Here is a 25,532-nt window from a genome sequence, read left to right as displayed (position 1 = left end):
TTCATGACAAGGTCTTGTGTTCCTAGAAATACAACTATGTCCCGACTTGGCTGGCACTTGGCTCTGCGGACGGACGGGATACCTAAACAATTCATAATAGTCCAGGCGGACCAACAACGGCCGTTACCTAATTGAATAGACCCAACTGGGTCAAGGCGCACCTCATGAGCATTTGCTTAATGCCTTGTTATGTGGCATACACTAGGGTAGTATTGCAATGAACAACCAAAACAGAGATCGACCCCGGCACTAACACTCGTTCCTAGGCATACAAGAGTTCCGTGCTGAGCTCATACCTAACATGGTCATCAAGCACGTGAAGCAACATGCTGGGTTGGCATTGAGTCGGTTGCCGCTTGCAAAATAGGTGCTTGGCTCATCTCCTCTATTTCAATACCAAACGGCCGATTGCGTGCTGCCAAGGGGATCTGCGGGTAGCTTGACTATCACGACAGCGTCATTGTTTGACTTGTCACCACCGAGCCTCGAGTCACAGATCCTGTGGCTGCAGTCTCCCAGACGGCAAGTGGGCTGATTGCTATGACAGTTTCGATCGTCTGTTGGGCCGTTACTAACACAAGCACCTCTCGGGTTCCCCACGGAACTTGTCGGCAGCATGGTGATACCGATGCCTAGATGCTGTGCTGAAGCTGAAGCTACACAACCCTTTTGGTTGAAACGTGCAAGCCGCGCCCAATCTAGCGTCGGGTAGGTCAAGATCGAGATGATCAAACTTGTTCAGGCGCCTTCTGAGTCCTGACGGCTGTTACATATATATGATAGATCATGGCACTTGACTGGCAGCCATTGCTCCTCACCACGGAACACAACATCCTGCCAGTACAGCAGCTTCTCCATTCACCTGCTTCTCTGCAGCTGTCGCGCACATTCTGTGCATCTCCCGTCTCATTATGCACTTCCCCCAAGGCTGGAGCATCCTGCTGTGCCTTCTCGTGTCCGCAACATCAACCGCTGCTGCAAAGGCGGACCCGGCGTCTGCAGCTAGACGTTCCAAGGATGCCGAAAATGGCATTGTTCGCTTGCCGATGAGAAAACGAAGCCCCAGTCAACAGCAGTCCAGATCAAGCCGTGGGTTCCCTCATGCACAGCGCCTTCCGGCGAAATATACTTCCGACTACTACAGCACAAGCACAACATCCTCCGCCCCGCCTGCAGCTACACTTGCCCAGGCCAACCTGACCAGCATATTCAAGGAGATGGCCTATGGCATCAAGAGTGAGTCCGGCCTTCGTGAGAGGATATGGCACATGCTAACAAGCAGGGCAGTGTGGATTGGAGAGCCTGCTCAGGCCGTGACCCTCGACTTCGATACTGGTTCTTCCGAAACATGGGTCAGTCCACACTGCACCATGGTTGGTTGGAATCCGTCCTACGAGAAGCTCTGCCGGTCACTGGGCATGTATCTGCCACAGCAGTCGGAAACTGTAATCAGCATGAACAGGACCTTTCCATCCAAGTACATCACGTACGGCAGCGGGGAAACACACATTGAATTCTACAAGGATGCCATCAGCTTCAACGGTGAGCGAGACCTCATCCAGCCGGTCGTTTTTCACTGTCCGCCATCACAGGCACTGACGAGCCAGACAGATCCATCCGAGTACTATGACGACGAAATGTTCTCGCTCAGGCAGCCGGTTCAGTTTGGAGTGGCGACGTGGTCGTCGGGCATGATCTCGGGCATTTTTGGAGTGGCATATGGAGAGGGATACAACCAAAACTACAGCGGCATAATCGATGCCATGTATTCACAGAATCTGATTCGAGACAAGGATTTCAGCTTCTCGCTTGGAAGCGTAGATGATGAAAATGGTAGGTTTCTCATTTCATCATCACATGTCTTTCGTTGCCGGCATTCTAACAGTTCGATCGTGTCGCTCTAGGCGAGATTGTCTTTGGCGGTGTCGACATGGCCAAATTCAGAGGGCCCCTCCACGGCGTTGAGATGGCAAGCCAGCTCAACCAGGAAGAGGATGGTTACTACCGGTACTGGATCAACCTCACCTACATCGGCGTCACCCAACCCGGGTCGTGCCTGTCCATGCCTGTGACCGAACACAGCTTCGAAGAACGCTTTCTCCCCGATACAGGCACCACTCTCACTTACGTGCCAAACCATGTATTCGAAAACATCAAAAGGTTCTTCCCAGACGCCGTGGACAATGCAACATACGGTACCATTGTCGATTGTTCCCACCTCCATGCCGAGGGGAGCGTTGATTTCGGTTTTGGGAACCAAACCATTCGTGTGCCCTACAGAGACTTTATTTTCCAGCTTGAACCAGGTGTGTTTGGTGACAACGAGGAGACCCTCTGTCTCCTGGGCGTTGTCCCTTCCTGGGATCAGTTTTACATTCTTGGAGATACGTTCCTGCGGTCGGTATACGGTACGTCTGCCTCATTCCATCCGAGACTTGACAACCTCTGACGCAGCTCAAAGCTCTTTTCCGACAGAAGGAGCACAAGATCTACTTTGCTCAATACCAAAACTGCGGCACCAACATCATATCGACCCATGGCATCGGCCAGTTTCACGGCGATTGTGAAGAGGGGTCCGACGCGCCCTCTTCGGCCGACGACGACTCGAAACATGGGGAGCTCTCCTCGACCTCCTCAGAAAGCTGGGTGATGACACCAGCCTCGAGCTCTTCTTCCTCGTATTCAGCCTCGAAATGCACCTCGTACTCTACTGGCGCCTACTCGGCCGTCCCCACTTCCACCAGCAGCTACGACCCCTGGACCGAGGAACCTTGGGGAACCACCACCACCATGATTTGGGACACCGCCAGCAGCACCTCAGATATCTCCTGGGAAAGCTCCACCACCACAGATGATTCGTGGTCTTGGACGACGGATGATTCTTGGTCCTGGACAGACAGCCTCTCCACCTCCCTAGTCAGCATCGAGTCCGACTTGACCGGCACAGACTGGGATTGGACCACCACTCCCATTTCCATGGAATCGATGCCGACAATTGGCACCGAGGATTGGACATCGCTTGATTTCGAGACGTGGACGGACGAGGACAAGAAAGTGCATGTGACGGGAAAACCTGTCTTGGGTCAGGGCGGTATCCCAACAGTGAGCCCGACTTTGAGACGGCGCGGGAAGAAGGGAAGAGTCGACCGGTCCTCCCCGACAGATGCGGCGGCCATGAAGCCGGCGATGACGGTCAGCACGGGGCCGAAGGAGACATTGGTGATTGATCCTGGAAATGGCAAGGAAAAAGTGACGGTGGTTGGTGGTGCTGTGCAAGGTCAGTAACCAGGGTTGAGTTTAATCACAGAAACGGGGAGAGTAAGATAGAGTTAAAAGAGTCAAAATAGAGAAAAGGACTTTGTCCCGGAACAATTGATAGGTACCTTGGACAATCCAAGCACGGCTGTGACATGTTGTTTTTTGTTTTGGCTATGGAAAAGAAAGAGGGTTAGGGGACTTGTAACTGACGTCACATGATGTTGGCGCCTAAATTATGGCAGAACCAAGTCAATTAACGCGTCCAAGATACGAAAACTCGAGACTCCAAACGCACGATAAGGCAACCTGGCAACCTGGCAACCTGGCAACCATTTTCCAAACACACATAGACAACCACATGTAATTTGACATCTCCCACATCTCGAAACACTACCAATTGCCCGCCATGCCGGCAAAGCTCAATGTTGAGACTCTCCAATCAGTCTTCCAAACGCGACCAGACATCCTCGCGGGCATCCAGGAAGCCGCCGGTATGCCATGTCGTGCACCCCATGATGTCGGGGCCCAGGGAGAATACTGACGAGCAAAACACCAGACACTCCAGCGCGTGTCGGACTGTTCAACGAGATCGCCAGCTTTGTATACGAGCGCATTGCCACGGCCTCCGACCATGGCTCTACACAAGACGACGACGGCCCGGCCGCCAAACGAAGACGGGTCGATATCGCACAAGTACGGCCGTCGCAACAGACACAGTCGAACGGGAGTACGGCGGGAGGAGGTGTAAGTCTTGACGCAGCTACCTCAGAACAGGTGCTGCTCGAGGTCAAGGATATTTCCGCATCGGCGCCACAGCGCAAAAAGTACGATGTGTGCTTCACCAAGAACTTTTTGTACGCAAGCGTGTCCGGCAGCTCTACGCCTGTGCAGGGGATCGTGTATCCATGGAAGGAGATTGGTACGTTGCGTTCTCTGTCCTCGGTCTGTCTTTGTTGGGCAATTACTAATTTTTGTGCTTTTCACCGCCGTACAGAGCACATCTTCTATCTCCCAGTCCCCGAAAAGTCCACGGTTCAACACAACTACGTCGTCCTCCCCCGTAACAGCTACCTTCCTACTCGAACGGCCAAACCCGCCGCGGGTGCTGCGCCGACGAGTCCAACCGCTCTCGAACCGTTCGTCTTCACTGTCCCCGGGGCAGCTCCAAAGCCAGGCTCGATCGGGGGCGCCTCAGCCAAGACGGCAGAAGCCGTGTCGGACAGTTACAGTACACTGTTCCACTGGGCGCTGGCAACCTCTCTCAAATCCGCAGGGAACCACTCTTGCAGCATTGTTGCGTCAGACCCAAAACTTTTCCACTCGGTAACGAGGCAAGCCCATCGCCCCACGGAAAAGGCGGTGCACGTCAAGGCCTTCAGGGGGAGCAAAGATGGGTACCTGTTCTTCTTGCCGACGGGGATACTGTGGGGGTTCAAGAAGCCGATTGTGTTCTTGCCACTGGATAGGATCGTGGCGTTGAGCTTCACTTCGGTGCTGGCGAGGACGTTCAACATTGTGGTTGAGCTCGACGTGGACGAGTCGGGCAATGTGGAGAAGGAGATTGAGTTTGGCATGCTGGACAAAGAGGACTTTGAGGGGATCAATGCTAATTACGTGCAACGGCACGGTCTGGCGGATAAGAGCATGGCTGAAAAGCGCAAGGCCAAGAGGGAGCTGGCTGAGAATAATAAAACCACTGGTGGGGAGGATGATGCTGATGGAACCGGGGGAGGGGAGGCGGAGAATGCGCAGACTGCGGGCATGACAGAGCTGGAAAAGGCACAGTGGGAGGCAGAGCAGCGGTTACAGGATGAAGAAGATGAAGACGAAGAGGATTATGATCCTGGGAGTGAGGGTGAAAGCGAAGGAAGTGGGACATCGAGTGAAGAGGAAGACGATGATGAAGATGCAGAAGGCGGCGAGGATGATGATGATGATGAGAATGACTTGGATGGGGAGGGCATGGATGAGGATTAATGGTTGGATACTTGGCTGGCCCTGAGATTCGTTTGGTTCATGAAGATAGACCCGAGTCCATACAAAAACATAGACAATCTCTCATGAAGACCTCCGTCTGGTCAGGGGCAGACAACATTTCGATAACACAGTGCCGCGTACTGTGTAAACACGGTGTTTTTAAGGCCTAGGCTGGAGGGAGCTACCCCGCGGCCGCCTTGCCTGGGGCTTGTCGCGTCGACAGCTCAGCATTATTTGGAATCACGACATCAACAAACAACTCTCTCTCTCTCTCTCTCTCTCTCTCTCTCTCTCTCTGTGTGTGTCTCGAATGCCCGAAGATGGCGTTTCCAAACCAGTACACACACCGCAAGGTTGCCGAGACCTCGGCTAAGTCATGCGAGATTTGCTACAAGCCCAGCTCCAGTGTCCTGATCACATCGGACAGCAAAGACTGGTTCTACGTCTGTCCTTCTCACCTCAAAGACACAGGCTTCTGCACCCCCAAGATCGACCATGCCGCCATCGAAGCGCGCAAGAAGAAGGAGCTGGAAGACGAGATTGAGCGGGTGAAGAAGGAGTACGAAGAGAAACAGAAGAAAAAGAAGGAAAAGGCAGAGAAGAAGGAGGACAAGGAGGACAAGGAGGACAAGGACGAGAAGGATGACACCAAAAAGACAGATGACAAGGACAAGGACAAGGCGGCAGCAACGGTTAGATCCGCCGACTCTCCCGCCTCCTCCTCCCTCCTTCCCCTGGCGGTGTCGTGTCGTGTGCCTGTGCTAACGGTCTTGCAGAAAAAAGAGGAGACATCAGTTTCACCAGCCGAGGAGGAAGAGCCTCGCGTGTTTGAACTCAAACCGTCAGTTTCCCTCCATGCTTTGCTTCCGTGAACCTTTTCTGGGCGAAACAGGGCCGGGTGCTGACCAAGTTTTCTGCAGCACCTTTTTCCAACAGCGGCTGTTCAAGAAGAGGCAAGCCGAGATCGCCAAACGGAACCGAGAAAGACTGCGCGATCCAAACTATTTCCCTTCGGTGCCCAAGAACTTGCCTTGATATTGCTGCTTGGTCTGCTGCAATCTCCGACGGCGAATATGCAAAAGATGATCATCGTCCTACACATGTAGGTGTCTGTGTATCTTCAGGGCCGACGATATCCACCTCAACCACAACCACAAATCTTGGTTCATTGTTGCACGGAGGAAACGGTGCTGGATGATGGATTCAAGTTCGCACTCCTGGACCACTCAGAGACGTGGTTCCCAGAAGGGTAACAATTCCCACTCGGCACAGAGGAGGGGGGCAAGCAGGGGTTTTGAGAGAAGAAAAAGGTTACCGAACCGAGTGCCCTGCGGCGCAGCAAAAGAGAGAGGCCACCACCGTTTTGCCTAACTGTTGTTGGCAGTTGTTGCTGCTGCAACTCATATCCCGCACACCGTTTTTGGGTCGTGCAGCCATCCAAGCAGGTGGGGTGTGTGAGCTAATGCAGCCCTCCTTCTTCGTAGGGCAGGATAAGGCAGGATAGGGCAGGATAGGGCAGGCAAAAGAATGCCAGGGTTTGCTGCACAGGGCGAGTAGAGAGTAGGGGGGGTGCCAACAGCGAGGAGAGTTGATGGGTTAGGGTTACACGGATAAAATCAAGACGTTTATCTCGAACCACCAACCACGCAACATACATATATACCGAATACCCTGTCCCATGGCACTTGTGCGAGCGGTTCAGCCCTTTTTACACCATCGCGTAGGGGCCGAATGCGAGGTGCTTCTCTCGCAGGCCTCTTGGGGACCGAGACGAGAGCAACAAAGACAGGAACGAAAAGGTTCAGGCACTGACTGACTGGCATTCTTGTTGGGGGCCATCCTGGAGAGAATTGGTGGTTTCTGCCGAGTTTTGGGTAACCCTGTTGGCGATCCCCCAGTCTTCTCTGATATTTTTTTTTCCCCTGCTTATATGCAAATAGTATACTTTGCCGTGCCCCTCCGCCTTTTTCATGTTTCCTTGGACGTGGGGTTTCTCTTTGCTGAGTCAAGTTGCTGCTGCGCCGTTGGCCTGCTTCTTCTTCCTTCCCTCCATCATCACCACAGATCCTACGACAGTAGCATTCGGTTCCACAGAAAGAAAAAAGAGCTAGCTAAACGGGCTGTGCCGTCACCTTGCCTGGGGCGATCGCGGGGCCTTGTGGACGGTGGAGACTGGGGTGGGAAGAAGGTGGTTATCACTGGTCGGTTGAAACGGTATGAATCGTCGCATTGCTCCTACATGGCTCCCTCCCAAGGCATACCCGAGCTGGAGGAGGATCACTAGTAGGTTAGGTATTAATGCCATGTCAGACGGTTGTTGATCTACCTACCTAGTCAGAGAAGCACAGGATCAAAACTGCGTCGAACTGGGGAGGGCGGGGGGTACGATCGACGACGGGGCGGGAGGTTTGAGGCATGGAGGACCACGGGAGCGGAACATCCTTCCGTTCAGTGCAGCAAGTAGGAAGGCAGAAGCGACATTTTTCCTCTCATATATTTTGTGCAGCGTGCAGGACCAACGGCATGACGCCGCGATAAACGGACCGGGGGGCGGATGTGGGAGTACAACATGGCATGTATTGGAAATCCTACGCCAAGAAAGACGACCTTCACCTGCATCTGGGGGAGTGGTTTTTTTTTTTTGGGGGGGGGGGGGGGGAGGGGGGAAAGCAAGAGGCCATCTTGTGAGAGTTGCTCGGTCAGTGGTAGGGAAGCTCGAAAATGAGCATTTTCAAGGGATCATCTAACCTATTAACCAGAAACCCGGACCGAGGAGCTTCATTTTCCTCATTGATCGATGAGAGAGGCTGCTACCTAGCGTGCTTTTTGCCCCATATAAAACGGCTTATACAACCACCGTCTTACGCTGACCCTGGCCCAAGGTAGGTTGGTACTTACTCACCAAATCCCAACGTATGGACATCTTTTTTGTTTAATCTCGTGCCGTGCTAGCTATCTATCCGAAAGCTGATTGTGTGTTGCCGTCGCATTCAACAAAACAAATCCCGGGCCGGTCTCTTGGCTGATTCTAGGTATGTTTGAAACTGAAGAACTGTGCATGAAGAGGGAGGAAGTGGTGATGGTGTGGTGATACAAAGCCCCAAAACTAACGACTTTATCCAAGGGCACGCAGGGAGGGGGGGGCGGAGGGGGGTAAAGGTCAGGGTCAGGGATCTTGATGAATTCTAGAACCCAAACTCCTTGTCTAGGCAGGTACATACATCACATATATTCCACCCTGTAGGGATGGAAATATCTGCTTCTTACATTATCTCTGCTGCTGCTACTGCTGCCGGCAACCCAGGTCATCAGCTGGTTCATGGCTTCTGGTCTTGAAGCAGCCTAGTGCTTACCCTCGATCGATTTCATCAAACCTTGCTCTCTGCCCACCTCCCCCTCTCACATCACACAATATCTTGCATCTCCGTTGCCAAAATGTGACTTGTCATCTTCTATTATGATCAGGTGGTATCAACGACAGGCTTTTTTTTTTTCCCCACGCACCTCAAACCGCAACGGCTAAGATCAGTCTCACCCACCCCTTTTCCTTTTGTTCTAGGGTATTATCATGAAAGAGGATGAACGGGTGGGACGGGTACCGAGGTGAATGGGTGATCGGTGATCGGCGGGACCCAAAAGAACAAGAAGTCGTCATAGAAACCAAGAAAGATCCGAGTTGTCATGCATATGAGACAACAAGTGTGGAAGCCTCGGATCGGTAAGGTTCACTCAATCAAAATGGCGACATGCTCGGGAGGAAACATGATCTGGGCGGACATGTTGAACCGTGAACCCGCCTACCCGGCGCGGGAAGCCAGCACTTGTTTTCCGTCAGCAACCATTCTGACTGAGATCGGATGACCGTTGCGTGGTGAGCGGTGGTGTGCATAAGGCAAACATACGACGAGCTGACTCGATTCTGGAGATGATGCAGACAAGCAACAAGAAGCATGGGGACCATGATCATGCAATGCGAGCGGCTTACAAGTGACGACGCCATGACAAAAATGCCATGACCCTGCTTTACCAAACCAGGCTTGGCTCTCCATCATGAGCAGCAGAGCCGCAAAGTTGGCCATCTGCCTAGAACCAAGGCTGTGAAGGCTATACTGTGAAAATCAAACAGACTGGTTCAATATTTCTGGAGTGCCGCTCCGCTCCTATCCCGAGTGAGAAGAACCAGAGGAAACAGCACATACAAGGTGGTCGACACAGACCATCAAATGCAACACTCTACATGATATCAACCCCTTTCTTCCACATCACCACTGCACCCTCTTCCACAATGAACTCGGTTACACCAGTGCCTCGTTCCCCCCACGGCAAATGCTCGTCTACTGAAACAGATATCGTCTACCGTCACAATAGACTCAGCTGGTGCACTTACCCACGAGTCGGACAATGTGTGTGTGTGTGTCTGTGTGCATGTGTGTTTGTTCACCTGCCACCCGTGCATGCCGTCTCGCACTACCAAAATTGCAACATATCCCTCGGATCATCCGAACTGCGGATTTTGTGATGTGATGGTGTGCTTGGCGGTGTGCCTTGACCTGGTGGGAGGTAACTAGATCAGAGGAGATTCTCAAAGGTTCTCTGCCCTCTGCCCCGGAGGCATCCGTATTCCCAGCGCAGCCATCCGGCTCGCTATCTCGTTCGCTCCGGCCGTGCCATTCTTCCCTGCGCCCATCACGGCGACCTTGTCAACCTTGCTCTGCTGCAGGGAAAAGGCCGGGGCTACCCAATCCCCGCAGCTGCACTTGAAACCCCTCCAGGAATACCTCCCCACTGATGACCCGCACTTTGGATGCGGGCAGTTGAGCCTCCCTTCCAGTTCCCCCAGCTCAAGTGTATCCCTCATCCATGACAAGGCCTCCACAAAGTAGTGCGGGCAATCCTCCTTGGCCTTATTCCCCCTGCCTTGATGCGGTACAACAAACGGCTCCGTCGCCAGCCTCCTGCGACACTTCTTACACCTCAACTCAAACGCCCCCCCTCCTCCCTCTTCGTCTTGTTTCTGTTGCTCCTTTTCAGCCTCCTCGTCCTCAAACCGGATCCAATCCGGCGCCCTCCCCACCGCCGCGGCTGTCTCCACCTCCTTCTTATACAACCACCTCTGATACTTGACCTCCTTCTCCACCGCATCATCACTCCCGGCCGGACACCCCATCTCAACCCACAGCTCCAACTGCTCCATAAACCCCTCGTTCGGCTCAGCAATCGGCCGCGTCCCCCTCACCCACTGCACCGCCTTTGCGACCGCCTCCTTGGCATCAACCGCCCCCTTCCCAAGCCCAAACCGATGGGGATGTTTCCATAACAAATACGCCACTATGGCCGTGACAGACCTGGATTTCCCCATGGCGCAGTGAACCAGCACCGCTCCCTTTGCCGCCTCTTCTTCTTCTTCTTGTTGCTGTTGTTGTCCTTGTTGTTCTTGTTGTTGTTGCTGCTTCTCCTCGGTGTAGTCGTGTCCGTATAACCCCCGCTGGATAAACCTCACCATCTTGGGCAGATGCACCAGGATATCCTGGTCGTCCATGTCGTCAATGTCGATGGACATGTGCTGCAGGGATCGGTAGGCTTCATTTTGGAGGCTGTCGAGCGAGTATTTGATGACGGAGAGGACGTGGGTGATTTTGTGCTCGGTGATGACGCGGGGGCGTGTGACGCCGAAGATGCTGTCGAGGCCGAGAACGTCAGTCTGTGAATTCCAAACACACACACACACACACACACAGAGAGAGAGAGAGAGAGAGAGAGAGAGAGAGAGAGAGAGAGAGAGAGAGAGAGAGAGAGAGAGAGAGAGACAAAAGGAAAGGTTTACCCTCCCACAAACAGCTCTTCCGAGCCGTTTATCCTGCTCAGTACCATGTGTCGTCGCTTTCTGTTGTCGATATGTTTAGTTGATGCGGCGCAAAGTTATTTTTATGACAACAAAGACCAATTCGGCGTGTGATTGTGATTGCTGTATCGATGTGGTTTGTTGCTATATTGGTAGATAGCGGTTTCGGGTGGATCGATCGTGGATTTTTCTGCCCCGCAGTCGTTAGTTCGTTCACTGAAGGGAAAAATGCGGGGCAGGCCGCAAAACTGACAGCCCCAAAGCGGCGGACAGCGGCGGCGGCGCCTGGTAAGGTTTAGCGGCCCCCCTCTCGGCACCACCTCTTCTGGACCCCTGAAAAGTTCCAAAGTGGGCCCCTCACAAATCCTCCCGTTTCCGCTTCTTCTTTTCCGGAGTGATGATAGAACAGTGGATCATGAATTACTTTTTGAACTCTTCGTAATAAGAGATAAAAGACCAACCGTATGTACGATATACAACCCAGCCACTGACAACACCTATCTCATTCGCCCCTGGTATCGATCCTCACGCTTTTCCCCATCAATGCTGCCAAGAACAAAATGTACGTGATGGTAAATGCTTGATCAAATGACAAAAATGACAAAATGCCCTTCCGCTCAAATGTACTCGTGATAAACAACATCCCCCTTCCACTCCCACCATGCGCCAAGACAGACAGCCAGCCAGGCTTGAAGAGAGAAAAAATGTGTAAAAAGCAGAAAACTGGACATGAGATTCATTTGTCGTCATCACGTAAAACTGCCTGTCCTCGGCTCGTCATAACCGCCCCCCCCTCCCTTCCTTCTGCCAAGAGTGGTGTGAAGCCCTGCATAGCCCTCTGGCCAAGGTTCATCCAGACCGTTGGGGTCGGAAAAAAACAAGGCCTGACGACAGCATCCAGCCATCTGCAAGAGAAGCTGCCATGCAGACGCTGGTCAACGTGCCATTGGTAAACAAGAGGGTGGTGGTGGTGGTGTGGGGCCCTGCTCGTGAGCGATATCTGGAAGCCATACATACAGAGAGGACGGCTGACAGCCTGCATGTTTGCCGTGTTTTGGCCCGGTTTGACGGTTGAGGTGCGCCGTATCTGCCCTCCTTTCCTCTGAACAATTTAACCCAAATAGGCCCCGTTCTGCGAAGGTCCCGCTCCATGCTGCCCCGACTTGGCGCAGAAGAAGAGAGGTCCGCCACACCGCGTGTCCTGAATGGAAAACCCGAAGTGCGTCCGACCTTGACCCTGGCGCCCCTAGCTGGTAAAAAAGGGCCTTCTGATGCTGTCACTGGTCGACCCGTCCCATCAGAGATTTCCCCGGCCCGGCAATCTGCCCTGTTTTGATCCTTCCCGCTTTATTCCCATACTGATGGCCCCGTCCCTCATCTACCAACACTCACACCGTCTTCTTCGATCATGCACGCGTTCTCGAGCATATTCGTCCACTTGCCACTGGTGCCGGCGTGGCTGTGCTTGAGATGCTGCCGAAAGTGGTCGGCCCGGTAGAACTTCTTGCTGGCATTGCACTCGCGGAATTTGTGGACATCCTGGAGATGGCGAATCCGCTTCTCCCAGTCCTCGTCGGTGACGCTGGCGTTTGGCCCGTTGCGTCCAAACTCCTTTCCGCAGTATCCGCACGTGTCGGCTTCACCCGGTGTTGCCGTGCTGTCGTGGAAGGCCCGCTCGTAGCCCGTCAGGGCTGAACAAGACCAAGAATGCCGACGCACGTGTAGAGAGTTTTGATGTCTCTCGGCCTCATTCTTGTTCTTGAAGCGGTTTCCACAAAAGGTGCATTCATATTGCTTTTCAGCCTCGTGTGTGCTGTAAGCTCGATCAGCATGCTGTGTTTCGTCAAAAAGAAAAAAAAAGCAATTTTTTGTAATAAAAAAAACCCATACCGGAGCTCCTCTTCCGTCTCAAACTTCTTGGGCTTCTTGGGACAGCATTCACACATGTAAGGGCCCTTGAGCTTAGCGGCCAGGCTGCTCCCATTGACGTTTTTGGGCATCTCGGCCACCTTTCTGGGGGGGACCAGCGCGATTCTTCCCGTCGGCTGCTGTGCCGCAGCGGCCGCTGACCGCCCCAGGCCCATCCCGATTGCCGACCTGGGCGAGCCAGCCGTCATGCTGAGCGGTGTGCCGTAGGGGCTGCCGCAGTTCATCGGATCCGTCGGCGAGAGACCGCTGGGGCTCAGTCCCGGCGAACGACGGCCCAGCGTCATGCTACTCGTCGTGAGATTACTGCTGTAGCTTCCGCTGCGACTCACAGGGGATCTGCCTCCGAAGGTGGAATTTTGAGGCATAGAGAGCAGCCTGGGTGTGGGGGATCCGCGCGAGATGCCAGACCCATCCCGGCCAGGCCACCGCATAGAATCGCTCGCCATGGGCACATCATCGCTTGGGGGCGACGATGCACGACGCTTCTGACCCGGCTGGTAGCTTTCCCTCTCGCGCTCCCTTTCCCTCCAGGGGTCTTCTATTTTTAGCCTGCGCATCCGCGTAGTTTCCTCCATGGGAAAATCCACATCCTCGTCGCGCCCCTCGTAATCATGCCCGCCGTGCGAGAGACCTGGTCCTTCACTGTCCGTCATGGACTGTGTGCTGTGCAGCCTGTGCAAGCGCGGGGAACGCTCAAGGTCGGTACTATCAGCGGCACTCAATGGGGATCGGTAATCCATAGGTCCCGGGTGGCCAAACGGCGAAGGTCCAGGCGACGTAGCCGACATGGGGGACCTGCTGTAACCAATATCGAGGAAGGGCTGCTTGGACCTGTGGGGAAGAGATAGCGTCGAAAGGTCAGCGTGATGGGCGCGAGGGGGTGGGGGTTCGTTGTGGGATGTGCTGAGACCGGAGCGGCGTATGGTGGGCCTGTTGAGCCTGTTGAGCATGGAATTGTCAATGGCCTCGTGGCTTGGACGGAAGCTCTTCATGGTCTGGCTGATTGCGCTGAAGGATGGGAGGGTGGTAGATCTGTGTGTTTTGTTTACACTGTTAGCGATTGCACTCCTTGGACCTCTATTACAGAATCCAAAGGGGGAAGCTACCTGTTGGAGCCATAGCTGTGGTATGTCTCGTCGTAGTCCGAGTCGCGTCTGCGAAAGTCGTGGGGGCTCATGCCCAAACCGCTATCTACGCTCCCGTCATAGTTGGTATCGCGCTTCCGCATTCCCTCCCACTTTTGATGCTCCTTTGGGTCGATGGGTCCGTTGATGGGCACCAGGCGCGGTGGAGGAAGCGGTGGAGGTGCGAAGTCGGTGTCTCTGTTGCGTATCGCCATGGGATTTGAAGCAGCCGAGGGCGAGAGGTTGTCGTTAAATGGGATGCGATGGGACATGGGCGCAAAGGGACCTGGAGGGAATCCGCCATCGCGGCCTGATAAAGACGGTAGCGGCCCGCTGTTCATGGTGTCTCTTGGCCCGTGTCGCGACGGGGCCTGAATGGGAATGGCAGCCATGGTTTTTGCTCGTATTGATGGTCGACTCGAGCTCGAGAGATGACGTCCCTGGGGGCTACCAAGGACCTGAACAGCTGAACCACAGGGCCAGTGGTTCGACACCTCAGCCTTGCCACCGCCTTGGTTTTGAAGAGAGCGGCAGCTGAAACCAAGCTTCCGTCAAGCAGCAAGAAACAATGATTGCTGGTGTCCGTCCAGAGCAGGCGAGCGCGCGCGCGAGAGACAGGAGACAGGAGACAGGGAGACAGAGACAGAAAGAAAGAGACAGAGAGATGCGCCTCGGTGTTGCCGATGCACCTCTCAGGTGCAACTCGGAGAGGGGGATTGGAGGGATCGGAGGGATTGGCTGTGTTGGAGGTAAGGGTACTCTGTAAGGTAGGCGCGAGCTCAATCCGTCTTCCAGCCTAGTACTACCTAATGTCAGGGAGGTAAGGAGGAGCAGTGAAGGCGAAAAAAACAAAATAAAAAATAAACAAGAGATAAAAATAAAAAATATTATCAACAGAACATTGGAAGGGAGATCAGAGCTCTCGATGCGGCAGCGGTAGCGGTAGCATTTCAACAGATGGATGGATACTCCGTAACGGATAATGGATGGGCCCCTGGAGAATAATGGAGATGGGGACGGGAGAGGGGAGGGGGGCCCGGGGGGTGATTGATTGGTACGGTAGGTGACTGGGGAGGTATTCGAGGGCCCGGGGGGGAGGGGGGTGTGAGCATTGATCAGGTAGGTAGTGGAGGTACCTAGCCCTGGGCTGGAGGGCGGGGGCATGGATGGCAGGCACGGCAGGATGGGCGGTCTTTGACAGTGCGCGCCTGAAGGAAAAAGGAACTGGAAATTGTGGTGTTGTGCCTTGTGGGCTTCTGTCGCACGGTTTTGGCGCCATGGCGAGTCGGGTCGAGGGTTCTCCCATGTCTCAAAAAGAGGGGCAGCGGTGAGGTATTACCCAATACTCGAGACGGCGTCGAACTTGGAGTCCAAACTAATGTCGCCCTGGACGAGCTGGGCATGGCCGTGTCTTGGTCTTTTCCTTCCATGCTTTCTTCTATGACCAGCTGAGGAGGACATCTCTCTGGATACCTTCCTTATGGTTGCACTCGGTTCTGTGCCGACAGTGGCCGATGATGACAGCTGCCCTCTGATCACACACCTCAAGCAGGAGATCAGCAAGAAATCACCGTCGGCTTTCTCGGTCGTGTCAGTCTGACATTTGATTGTATGTATATTCATTCCATTCTTCAAGGCCCGGACCTTGCTACTGTACACTACACAACACTAGGCTTCAGCCCTATTGCTTTTCCATCACAGTCACCCGCCCGTGTCTCACCTCGTCGTCACCCCGCCCAGCGAGACAGATCGGGGCTTGTTGGATGCGGTTCCCTCAGGCTAGCCTGTTTGGATAGGGCCCAGGAGACCCGAGTCAGCTTGTGCGTCCGTCCACCAGCTCCCCACCACACACACCACACTGTCCACACCACACTCGGGTTTCCAAAGTCGGCAATAGGTATAAAACAACAAAACGGACACGACCGAGGGAAACACGGCGAGAGAGATGGCAGGGATAATTATCGCCCACCCCCCCCCCCCCTTCCTTTGACCAGGCCAGGGCGTCTCGCCCGTTTTTCCAGAGATACGGAGGCACTGGAGGGCGGGCGGCAGTCTGCCCTGTAGGGTTGCGGGCAACCGTCCCCGTACCACGTTGGTATTTTTGCCAGCCGTTGGCTTCCCGTCCAAGCCGGCCCGCAACAGGATTAGGAAACCACAGATGGTACCGTGGCGATCGTGATGACGGGACCGTCGAGCGGGGCTTCGCTTTGCTTTGCTCTGCTCGTAAGTGTATCTCATCGTCACCACCAAACAACGGGGCAAGAATCTGCGGCCCGTCGCCGCCCTATACTAAAGGTTGGTGTCTCGCACTCGCTTACCTGATCATTTGTGGAAGAGCTTCATTCTCACCGCCCTCACCGCCATATCCATGTTCTCAGCAGCTTTCAGCTTCTGGAGTACAAAAGGCACAGCAAGCACTATCAACCGCTTCTCGCCACTCGACACCGGCCGTATGGATGAGATATTTGGGGGCCTCGGAGCTTGACCTTGCTTCCAGCTTGGAAGCCAGCCAGCCGGGCTTACTCATCTGTGCTGTCTGTCATGTCATCCCGACGGCAATTCTCATCAGACGAAATCTGATCTTGTGTCACCAACAACCTGATACGGCGGCCAGAACCCAACCGATGTACATGATCGGAATGGAGTAGGTACCAAACGAGGATACAGTTCGGTGTGAGAGAGCATGCTGCCCGTGACGGTGCTGGGATAGTGTTGGTTGACTCCAAACGATTCGTACTGTGATGAGTTGTGATGGAAAGGAGGGGGATGGCGTTTTCGGTGGCTTCTGTGCAATGCACGCAGGGCAGAATCTCAGCCCTACCACAAGTTCGTCAGCGAGCTAGGGCCATTCTCCGTTGCTGAGGATCGATGCTTATTGGGTCAGTGTGTCCACTGGGGGATATGTCACGGCTAGGGTATCCTTGTCCTATCGGGACCGTGACACATCCCGAGGCTGAAGGTGAGCGTTTTTGTGCTCGCAAGCGACACGCCTCCTCCAGTCCTCATCTCGCTCTGTTGCCTCTAGAGATAGGTATGTACAGTACACTAACTTGTCAGCTCTCTTCGTGTTCGTGTCTTACCTATATATCTATAGGACATAGCATATTCTAGATCTGGACATGAGATGGCGCGTTCCTGTGCTTCCCCAAACGTGCGCCTGGACTCGCGCCAAGATCCGCTGCTCACCGCGCCAAAAAGTTCACGGACGCTCGGCATTTGACCATGGTGGATGCCCCGCATCTCTCCCAAGTCACCACAACCCGGCCGCGGCTCTGTGATTTGTTGTCTGGCCGCTGTTGGCGATATCTTCGACGCCGTCTTGGATTTCGCCTCGGCGACTAGGAACAAGGCCGATACGGAGTCGATACGGTGCACTTGGTAGATACGGAGCAACCAGCCCGATATCCTCCCCTTACTACTCTACGATATCGGCATTATCCGCTGAAATTTACACTACGACAGCCCTGTCCGGATGCTGGTCTCTTGAGTGGGGGGTCAGCGGGACGTCATCTCGGTGCTGGTTCAGACTAGACAAATCCCCCAGGCTAAATACTCAGACGATCGCCGACCTGTCTGTATCCCCGATCAAACTGTTTCGTTGCCATCGACTGGCCATCCGACGCAAGCTTCAACCTCACCATGGTCGGAAATGATGTGGGAGGACCAGTCGGAAGACGGTATACGGAGACAAGTCCGCATTTGCCCTGTCTCCCCACGGGGTGAAACGCGGCAGTTATCCCCCCGCGCTCTCTCTTCCGCCGAGAGCTGTGTGTTTGATACAGGTTTTCAGGGGTTTGTTGAGAATGGTAGCAATAACAAAGGTGAGAAAATGACATAATGACCAGGTTCGTCTTCCGACAGCTTTAGCCTCTCTCTTTTCTCAACAAGGGCAACTCTCCGGTACTTTGTTACGCAAAGAATAATAATCCTGGATGACCAACATGGGAGAAAAAATTCCAACTGTCCCGTCTGACCTGGAGTGACATTGGTTGCCGTGGTTCTCGACCCGCTTGCGATGGCACCCTTCAACCATGCTCGACCGTTTTGATTTACCGTTCTCCAACCCTACAGGGCAGAGAGAACAAAGTCCACACAATCTCGCAGACCGCAACATGCTCGCTTGGCCAGCTTGATCCACAATCCATCCCACGCTTCCCCTTGTTCGATAGCTTCGTCTTTCCTTCCTGCCGCTGAACCGAGGGATGCATCGGTGTATTCCCCACAGAGCTACAAAGCAAAGCAATCCGTCCAATCCAACCCATCTGGCAATCTCCTGCGGCATATACAGGGCTGTCTCGAAGAGATATGATGTACGGATGGATGTACTTGATGCAAGAGTCATTGTGATTTCACCTTGCCTGTCAACTCGAGTGGTATCTTGGAGGTCTCGGTTGGGCCTTATTACCCCCAAGAAATCTCGGAGATGATACAGATAGTATACACGGAGATGATGATTAGGATATTATAAGCCAATCATTATCATTCAGCAGCTGAGATGGTTGATAACTGAATCTTGTACGTCCAAGAAACGTCTGATACCTCAATCAATACCGTCACTCTATATACCAGCCAGATCAGTCCACCTAGGGAGCCCGGAGCTCCATAATCCACTTGCTCACAGATCTGCTATCCTAGGCCTATCGTCTACCTGCAAAGGCAAGGTTTCGACCGTGAGCGTTAGAGCTGTCAAGAGCAGACCGGTCCGTTCAGTCAACAAGTACGCAGGTCAACTCCCTTATATGCCAAGAGCCTGAAATCAGCAGTTATATTCCTTTTCTTTCCTCGGCTATATATCACAGTCTAAAATATCTGGTGTATTACCACTTAACATTAACACATTATACCCTCTCAACTACATCACTTTACCCCTTTTCAAGAGAAAAAGTACTTCTTTCCTCAAGTGGTTCAGCTCGACCCGACAAGTCCAAGTACCTAGCCGCTGCTGGTGCTATTTGTGCCATCTTCCATGATGATTTTTTGGTTCTCAGACGGAATACAAGAGCTCTCAACGACGGTGCTAGATGCCAGGGACATACATGGATGACTGTTTTTGCAAATGGGGCAAAGTCATGATGTACAATTTGTCCAGCATACTGGAGGGATAACCATCCAGATCAAACCGACAAACCAAACTGAAATCTGCAGTCATACAAGGCACCACGAGAGCTCCCAGTCCTGCCGCCACATCGCTTTCACAAAGCCATAAACTCAGCCACCTGTCGACTCAGGGACAGCCACACCCCTACTCATATCAATCTCGCTCAGGCTCTCCTCCATCTCTTTCAAGGCTGCCGTCACGAACCCCACCCCCTTTGCCCTGACCTTCAACCCCCATCGGAAATCCGCCAGCTTCTTCCGGTAGAACTCAGCCTCGTCTTCCGTGGCACTGGTAGCCCACAGCAGCCCACCATACGTCCTGATATAGGCCAGAGATTTCGGCGCGGCAAACCACCAAAACGCCTGGAGATGCTCCGGCTTGAGAGCATCGACAAAGGCAACAGCCCTTTCGAGTCTGGCCCGCGCAGCATCGCGGCACAGAGCTATGAGCGGCGACGGGGCACTATCAAGGTTGCTGATGATGTGTCGATGGATAATGATTTCGGTCACAAAGTAAGAAAGGTGGAGGTAGCCGTTGGAACAGAGCTTCCTCGTCTTGATATCAGACATGCGCAATTCTGGCGGGAGAGAGTGCATCCAGTCCTTCAGCTGGACAACAAGAGGCTTGACAAGCTCCAACAGCCCCTGAAGGCCTGCAGATCTGACAATTGCCTGAACTCGAGTGTCGTGTGGTCCATACAAACATTCCTTTGCCTCTGTCATAATCATGGTTAGTCTGGTCAAATGGATGAACAAGAGTCGACCCTTCTCTACTTCGCTGCTGCCTTCTTTATTCTCGTCATCAGCCGCGGACTCGGGAAAGTCATCCAGGGTGATGTCAGGAAGCTGCCAGCATGAGGACGAAATATGGGATGGACGGCCATGAATGAGACTCCCCCATTTGTCCTGCATAAAAAGGGCCCAGGAAAGGCGGCGGCGAAGACCTTTCTCCCAGTCAGGAATATTCCAGTCGGAGCAGTCCAAGTGCAATCCTAGCTCCTCACCCAGGGCAACAATCTGGGACGTCAGGATCCATGAGTCACAGCCTGCCCTCTGCAACAGCAAGAGCGCAGCTTGTGCTGACGACAGCTTGGGTCGATGCATGACATCCATCAGCGCCTTGGTGGCCCATTGTGACAAGGCGCCGGTATCCGGTTTGGCCTGTGACGACAGTTCGCGGTCAAACTCCCACCAGTCCATGGCCAGCAGGTACACGGCCGCGAGAAGCGGAGGCGAAAACTCGGTATAGGATCGTTTGTATTTCTCCATAAAAACGCCCTTGTGGAGGATCGGGTAACTTGGGTGTACTGTTCCAAAATACAAGTCCACCAAACCTCGCCCGTGGGGGCTCACTAGGCTCTCTATCGCTTCCAGATCTCGGTCTTTATCATTGCTCAAGGGCGCATCATGGTCGGGCTTGGACAAGAAGGTAACATGGTGCGCAACACGACGAAACTTGGTGCCAGTCAAGCAGTCCTGTGATGGGCCAACTTGATGTATAATGTCGACTAGCTTCTCTTGCTGGGGAGAACTCGAGCCAATGTACTTGAAATGTGTCGTTCGGTGGAGGCCGAGAGCTTGGTCGAGGAGTGATGGGGTGGCATCCTCAGTGATAGCTTTTCGTCTCTTGCCGGATGTGGTGCTGCTGTCCACCGTCTCCGGGGAAGGCTGTCCGACACCGGAGCCTCTTTTCCTCCTTAGCTGAGGCGCATCTTCATAGGTGCAGTCGCGGTCGTGGAATATACATAGAACGCATCGTTCATGACCAGGGGCCTTTGCGCATTTCAGCTTGCGCTTGCGACAGGTATCGCAAGGACGTTCAGGTCGGGAGGATAGTCTCGCTCGATCGCGGGTTGGGGGCTCGGTAGCAAGAGTCGCGGGTGATCTCGAGTCAGAAGAAGCGTCCATTCCTGTTCACTCAACTGATCTGGATTACAATGGCACTGACGGATGCTGGGCGCTGTCCGTCAAGGAGACATTTCTGGAGCAGGTATCTACCAGATAGGTAGGTACCTGGCTTATCGCCGGTCCTTATCTCTAGTGTCAAGCCACATGATGATTCCACTGGCATTGGCTGGGCTGCCCACATTCCCGCGTGGAAGAGGATCACACCGAGCGACCAGGGTCAAGAGCAGATCTGTTGTTTGGGTAATGATGGCGATGATGGTGATGGTGAAAGGTGATGGTCTGATGGAGGTTCCCAGACGTTATTTTAAGCGTGGAACACTGGAACCTGGCAATAAGACTGGACCCACCACCGTTGAAAGCACTTTCGCTGGCTGCGGTGACGTCATGCGCGCGCTTGGAGCTCAGCCTCTACCTTCCAGCTGCCCAAACTTGACATCTTTTTCAGGCCTGATAGGATGGGTCAATCTTTCCCATTTCTAATTGATGTTGTGTGTTTGATGACTTTATGATCGTCCCTACGACACTGCTTTTTATATATTGAAGCTCTCTCTCTTCAACTCCTGCACACGTCCTCGGTTCCTTGACTCCTCGACACCAAGCTCCCACCTGCAGGCCACCTGCATGAGATCAGACAAACTTCCAAACTCAAATACAACGCCATGAATCATGTATTCCGGCGGCTGCCGCGTCAACTGACGACATCTCTTCCGCGCAGACACTCTTGTCTCCCACTCCCCCTATGCCACCCAGCCGTGCGCCACTTCTCGTCCAAGCCAGCCGAACGACCTGGGGATACGAAAGCCAGAAAACTCGACCAAAAGTTCTTGGACCAACAGGAGCAGGAAGTAAAGGTCCGACAGCACCAGATCAAAAGACCATGGCACCGCGAGGGAGCCGACAAGCCTACCGTCGACCCAAAAGGCGAAGACATCCAACCCATCACCAAAGGCAAACTCCTGACCACGCCCACTCGGCTCCTGAAACTGATCCTTCCTTTGCCCATGGGCGTCGAGAAGGACAGGCAGAACAACGGCAACAGTGACGATAAAGAGAAGCCCGATTATGCCCGTTCAATATCTCAAAATGACACCATTCAGCCCCTAGCCATACTGGTCCACCCGCAACAACCGCTATCCTACGTCGAGCGCCTCATCCAAGCCGAGCTACCACCTGTGTTGGAAGACGGTAAAGAAAAGATTCCGAGTATATATTTCCGGGCCGAGGATACCGAACATGGTGATCAAAAACCGACAAGCCGATCCGAAGCGCGAAAAAAGGACGCCGCGGGACAAGACGCGTCGAAGAGAACACACGTGGCGTCGTACTCTGGGTTGGGCCACGAGGGCCCCGAGAGGGAAGGAAAGGAAAAGCGCTGGGTCCGTTGGAGCTCGAGCACCGAGATGGGAGACTTCATCCGTGATGCAGCACGAGGGCGCGAGTTTGCCATCGAAGTCGAAGGCTATCATCTGGAGATGCGCGTGACGGTGCCGAGTTTCAACGACAGGACATTCTACATGCGATCCAGGCTGCGAAAGATGAGCCATGAGCTAGACAGGCTGGCCAAGATCAAGAAGGAGTGTGACTTGCTGGCGCATCGTGGTGCGAACCTGTTGGCCAAGGGAGGGTTCGGTATTTTGACGGGCTGGTGGGTGATTGTGTACTATGTCACGTTTCATACCGATTATGGATGGGATCTCATTGAACCAGTCACCTACCTTGCCGGACTGACAACAATCATGGGCGGTTATCTCTGGTTTCTCTATATCAGCAAAGATCTCAGTTACAAGGCGGCCATGAACGTGACGGTGTCGAGGCGACAGAATGCCTTGTATGAGGCGAAGGGCTTTGACTTGGAAAGATGGGAGCAGTTGGTGCAGGAAGCAAATGCGCTGAGGAGGGAGATCAAGGCGATTGCCATCGAGTATGATGTTGAGTGGGACGATGCGAGGGACTTGGGAGAGGAGGTTAAGGAAGCTTTGGACGAGGAGAATACCAAGAACGGAGAGGACAACCGGTCTGACGAGAAGGAAAAGGACGAGGAGTTTACAGAGGAGGAAAAGAAGAGGCAAGACAAGTCCAAGAAGAAGGATTCTTGAGATACTAGTGTATCGAATCTACCTCATACATTTGATACCTGATGTTCCAGGGGGGCTGAGCTGGCGTGTCTGTCCCGGTCAGATGTTGAATGATCGCTAGGTGGAGTGATGTTGCCCAATGCTGATGATGGATGCAGATAACAGCGCTTTAGCGAACACACTTGAGAAGCCCCACTAGAAAGAGGCAGAGAAGGGTCTGGTGTAAATTCTGATCCCTGTCCGATGTCCTCCAATAACAGTGGGGTGATTACCAAAGAAGCAGGGACTGGCTTTCCCGATGTTCCTGGATGACGGAAGATGCGCAAGCTGATCCCTGCAACCCCTCCCTGCCCCTCGTTGCGCCCGCTGGAGGCACGCAGCTGTCAGAAGCTCACATAAAGCTGCAAGCAGACATCACCCCATACATCTCATGCCTGCTGCCGCCAGCGCCACTCTGATATCGCCATGGAAATCTTCTAGAGAAGAAGGCCCGCCGCCGTCTTATTCTCGTCCTTATTAACCCGCGACCTATCAAGCTGCCTAACAGACACCATAGGTACCCCGCAGTGCACTAAACGCCCCGCCTCCATCCCTACCTACGCTTCCACCTTCACAGCAGCACCCGTGCTACAACCCTCCATGGGGTCACAGGTCATCTACCTGCCCGACGGGCAGAGCTATACCGTTACACCTGTGTTCGCCGGCCTCTTCTTCAAGTCCAATGACCTCTCTGTACACCACAACGCCTTTCCAGCCGGCTGGACCATCGTCATCCACACTGTTGACCCGGACGATGGCAGCTCTGGCAGCAGAAGCATTCCCGATAACGACTCGATACGAGCCGATGTCGATGGCAGCCCCGCGCCCCCAAAGATGTCTCACATCCACGCTTTTACAAGCCCCACCCTCCAAAACGACAGCCTCTTCATCTCGTCCATATCGAGCCCCTCGAGCCATGACTTCAAGCCAGCAGCGAGCCCTACTCGGCAGGTAGCCATGATGCTATGGGTCACGCTATGCTGGTACTTCCACCAAAAGGCTCCCCCGTCTGCCCTGACGACGGATGCCTCCCGGTTGACGCCTGCAGCTGGCAGGCCGCGTGGCGAATGGCGAGTGCGCATCAAGAGAGACGGCCTGCTGAAGGGGAGAAACCTGATACCAAAACTGGAGCGCATGGGCTTGATTGCAAGCTTCAATTCTGCCGTGGGAACCGCGCTGGACGACACAGACGACCAATGGGCCAACATGTTTGTTTCGCGCAGGTTGTTTTGGCAGACCCCCGGCCGGTTGTTCCTCTTCACGCTCCAGCCCACCACCAAGTTCACCCGATCCGGTACTGCGTCGCCGACTCCCAGCCGGCCTGGATCGCCAGCCCAGGGCGAGCGTACCATCTCACAAATTGCCGACATTTCGGATCTCCCCGGTGCGCCACCACCTACCACCCTTGCCAGTGTACCCTCTTTTCCGATCGGCCCCTTTTTCTCGGCATCCCACCTACCGACATACTACCCTCCCGCATCACTGCCTTACACCATAACCAATCACACCCGGCATCCCCTCCGCCCGAAACCTCCTCGCATGGGGGAAGTCTTTTATACCCGATTCATACCCTCGGTGAACCAGTACCTGTCCTTTAGGGTCGCCTCCATCTCACCTCATCCGGTCCCGTACCTCGGACCCACAGGTCCCAAGTCTGCAACACATACACACCTTTGGCAACTCAGCGATACAGCCTTGGTTCAACAATGGCACTCTAGTCCTCGTGTTTCGGCCTTTTGGGGCGAGTATTCGCCAAAGTTTTTGTCTAATGCATTGCAGTCAAGGCATAGCTTCCCAGCTATTGGCCTGTGGGACGGTGTGCCCTTTGGCTATTTTGAGCTTTATTGGGTCAAGGAAGACATTCTGGGGAGATATGCCGGAGGTTCTATTGACGACTATGATCGCGGTTGCCATGTCTTGATTGGAGAAGAGTGGGCACGGGGGAGAGTGCAGAGCTGGCTGACGAGCTTGGTGCACTGGGCCTTTTGTGCTGATTATCGGACCCAGAGCGTGTGCCTAGAGCCAAGGGTGGACAATGAGAGGTATGATGACATGCTTGTCTTGATGGCAGGATTGCCTAAATGGCTAACTAACTGGCTGGCTTTCTTTTGCAGGTTTATTCAACATTTACAATATGCAGGGTTCAGCAAGGAGAAATCGATTGCCTTTCCACACAAGCAGGCTTGGTTTGGAAGGTTGAGGAGGGAGAATTGGGAGGGTCCGGAACTGTGATAGATTACCTATGGAGTAGCAGGCCGATTTCATGTACATATTTTATGCGGA

General features: G+C 53.8%; 8 protein-coding genes across 8 annotated transcripts; 5 read left to right on the top strand and 3 right to left on the bottom strand.

Annotated features, from left to right (window-relative positions):
- Positions 1-911: 911 nt before the first annotated feature.
- Positions 912-3,285, top strand: PODANS_5_2370 (uncharacterized protein; the record flags this gene model as incomplete). Its single annotated transcript, XM_001904049.1, has 5 exons — positions 912-1,236; positions 1,288-1,542; positions 1,612-1,833; positions 1,905-2,408; positions 2,462-3,285. The coding sequence occupies 5 exons, from the start codon at positions 912-914 to the stop codon at positions 3,283-3,285; spliced, it is 2,130 nt and encodes a 709-aa protein (XP_001904084.1).
- A 379-nt stretch (positions 3,286-3,664) lies between these two features.
- On the top strand, positions 3,665-5,235 carry PODANS_5_2380 (uncharacterized protein; the record flags this gene model as incomplete). Its single annotated transcript, XM_001904048.1, has 3 exons — positions 3,665-3,749; positions 3,815-4,177; positions 4,253-5,235. 3 exons carry the CDS (start codon positions 3,665-3,667, stop codon positions 5,233-5,235), a joined length of 1,431 nt encoding a protein of 476 aa, XP_001904083.1.
- A 320-nt stretch (positions 5,236-5,555) lies between these two features.
- On the top strand, positions 5,556-6,270 carry PODANS_5_2390 (uncharacterized protein; the record flags this gene model as incomplete). The annotated part of the gene is made up of 2 exons (XM_001904047.1): positions 5,556-6,103; positions 6,156-6,270. The coding sequence occupies 2 exons, from the start codon at positions 5,556-5,558 to the stop codon at positions 6,268-6,270; spliced, it is 663 nt and encodes a 220-aa protein (XP_001904082.1).
- A 3,547-nt stretch (positions 6,271-9,817) lies between these two features.
- Positions 9,818-11,106, bottom strand: PODANS_5_2400 (uncharacterized protein; the record flags this gene model as incomplete). The annotated part of the gene is made up of 2 exons (XM_001904046.1): positions 9,818-10,913; positions 11,060-11,106. 2 exons carry the CDS (start codon positions 11,104-11,106, stop codon positions 9,818-9,820), a joined length of 1,143 nt encoding a protein of 380 aa, XP_001904081.1.
- A 1,345-nt stretch (positions 11,107-12,451) lies between these two features.
- Positions 12,452-14,522, bottom strand: PODANS_5_2410 (uncharacterized protein; the record flags this gene model as incomplete). Its single annotated transcript, XM_001904045.1, has 3 exons — positions 12,452-12,890; positions 12,968-14,038; positions 14,113-14,522. 3 exons carry the CDS (start codon positions 14,520-14,522, stop codon positions 12,452-12,454), a joined length of 1,920 nt encoding a protein of 639 aa, XP_001904080.1.
- Positions 14,523-19,338: 4,816 nt separating this feature from the next.
- Positions 19,339-21,135, bottom strand: PODANS_5_2420 (uncharacterized protein; the record flags this gene model as incomplete). The annotated part of the gene is made up of 1 exon (XM_001904044.1): positions 19,339-21,135. One exon carries the CDS (start codon positions 21,133-21,135, stop codon positions 19,339-19,341), a length of 1,797 nt encoding a protein of 598 aa, XP_001904079.1.
- Positions 21,136-21,794: 659 nt separating this feature from the next.
- On the top strand, positions 21,795-23,231 carry PODANS_5_2430 (uncharacterized protein; the record flags this gene model as incomplete). Its single annotated transcript, XM_001904043.1, has 1 exon — positions 21,795-23,231. The coding sequence occupies one exon, from the start codon at positions 21,795-21,797 to the stop codon at positions 23,229-23,231; it is 1,437 nt and encodes a 478-aa protein (XP_001904078.1).
- Positions 23,232-23,849: 618 nt separating this feature from the next.
- PODANS_5_2440 (uncharacterized protein) lies at positions 23,850-25,481 on the top strand (the record flags this gene model as incomplete). Its single annotated transcript, XM_001904042.1, has 2 exons — positions 23,850-25,291; positions 25,364-25,481. The coding sequence occupies 2 exons, from the start codon at positions 23,850-23,852 to the stop codon at positions 25,479-25,481; spliced, it is 1,560 nt and encodes a 519-aa protein (XP_001904077.1).
- Positions 25,482-25,532: the final 51 nt, after the last annotated feature.

Source organism: Podospora anserina, chromosome 5 (assembly GCF_000226545.1).
Source record: "Podospora anserina S mat+ genomic DNA chromosome 5, supercontig 1".
NCBI classification, from domain to species: domain Eukaryota; kingdom Fungi; phylum Ascomycota; class Sordariomycetes; order Sordariales; family Podosporaceae; genus Podospora; species Podospora anserina.
The sequence above is the reverse complement of the archived record's forward strand: the minus strand, read 5'-3'. Positions and strand labels throughout refer to the sequence as shown.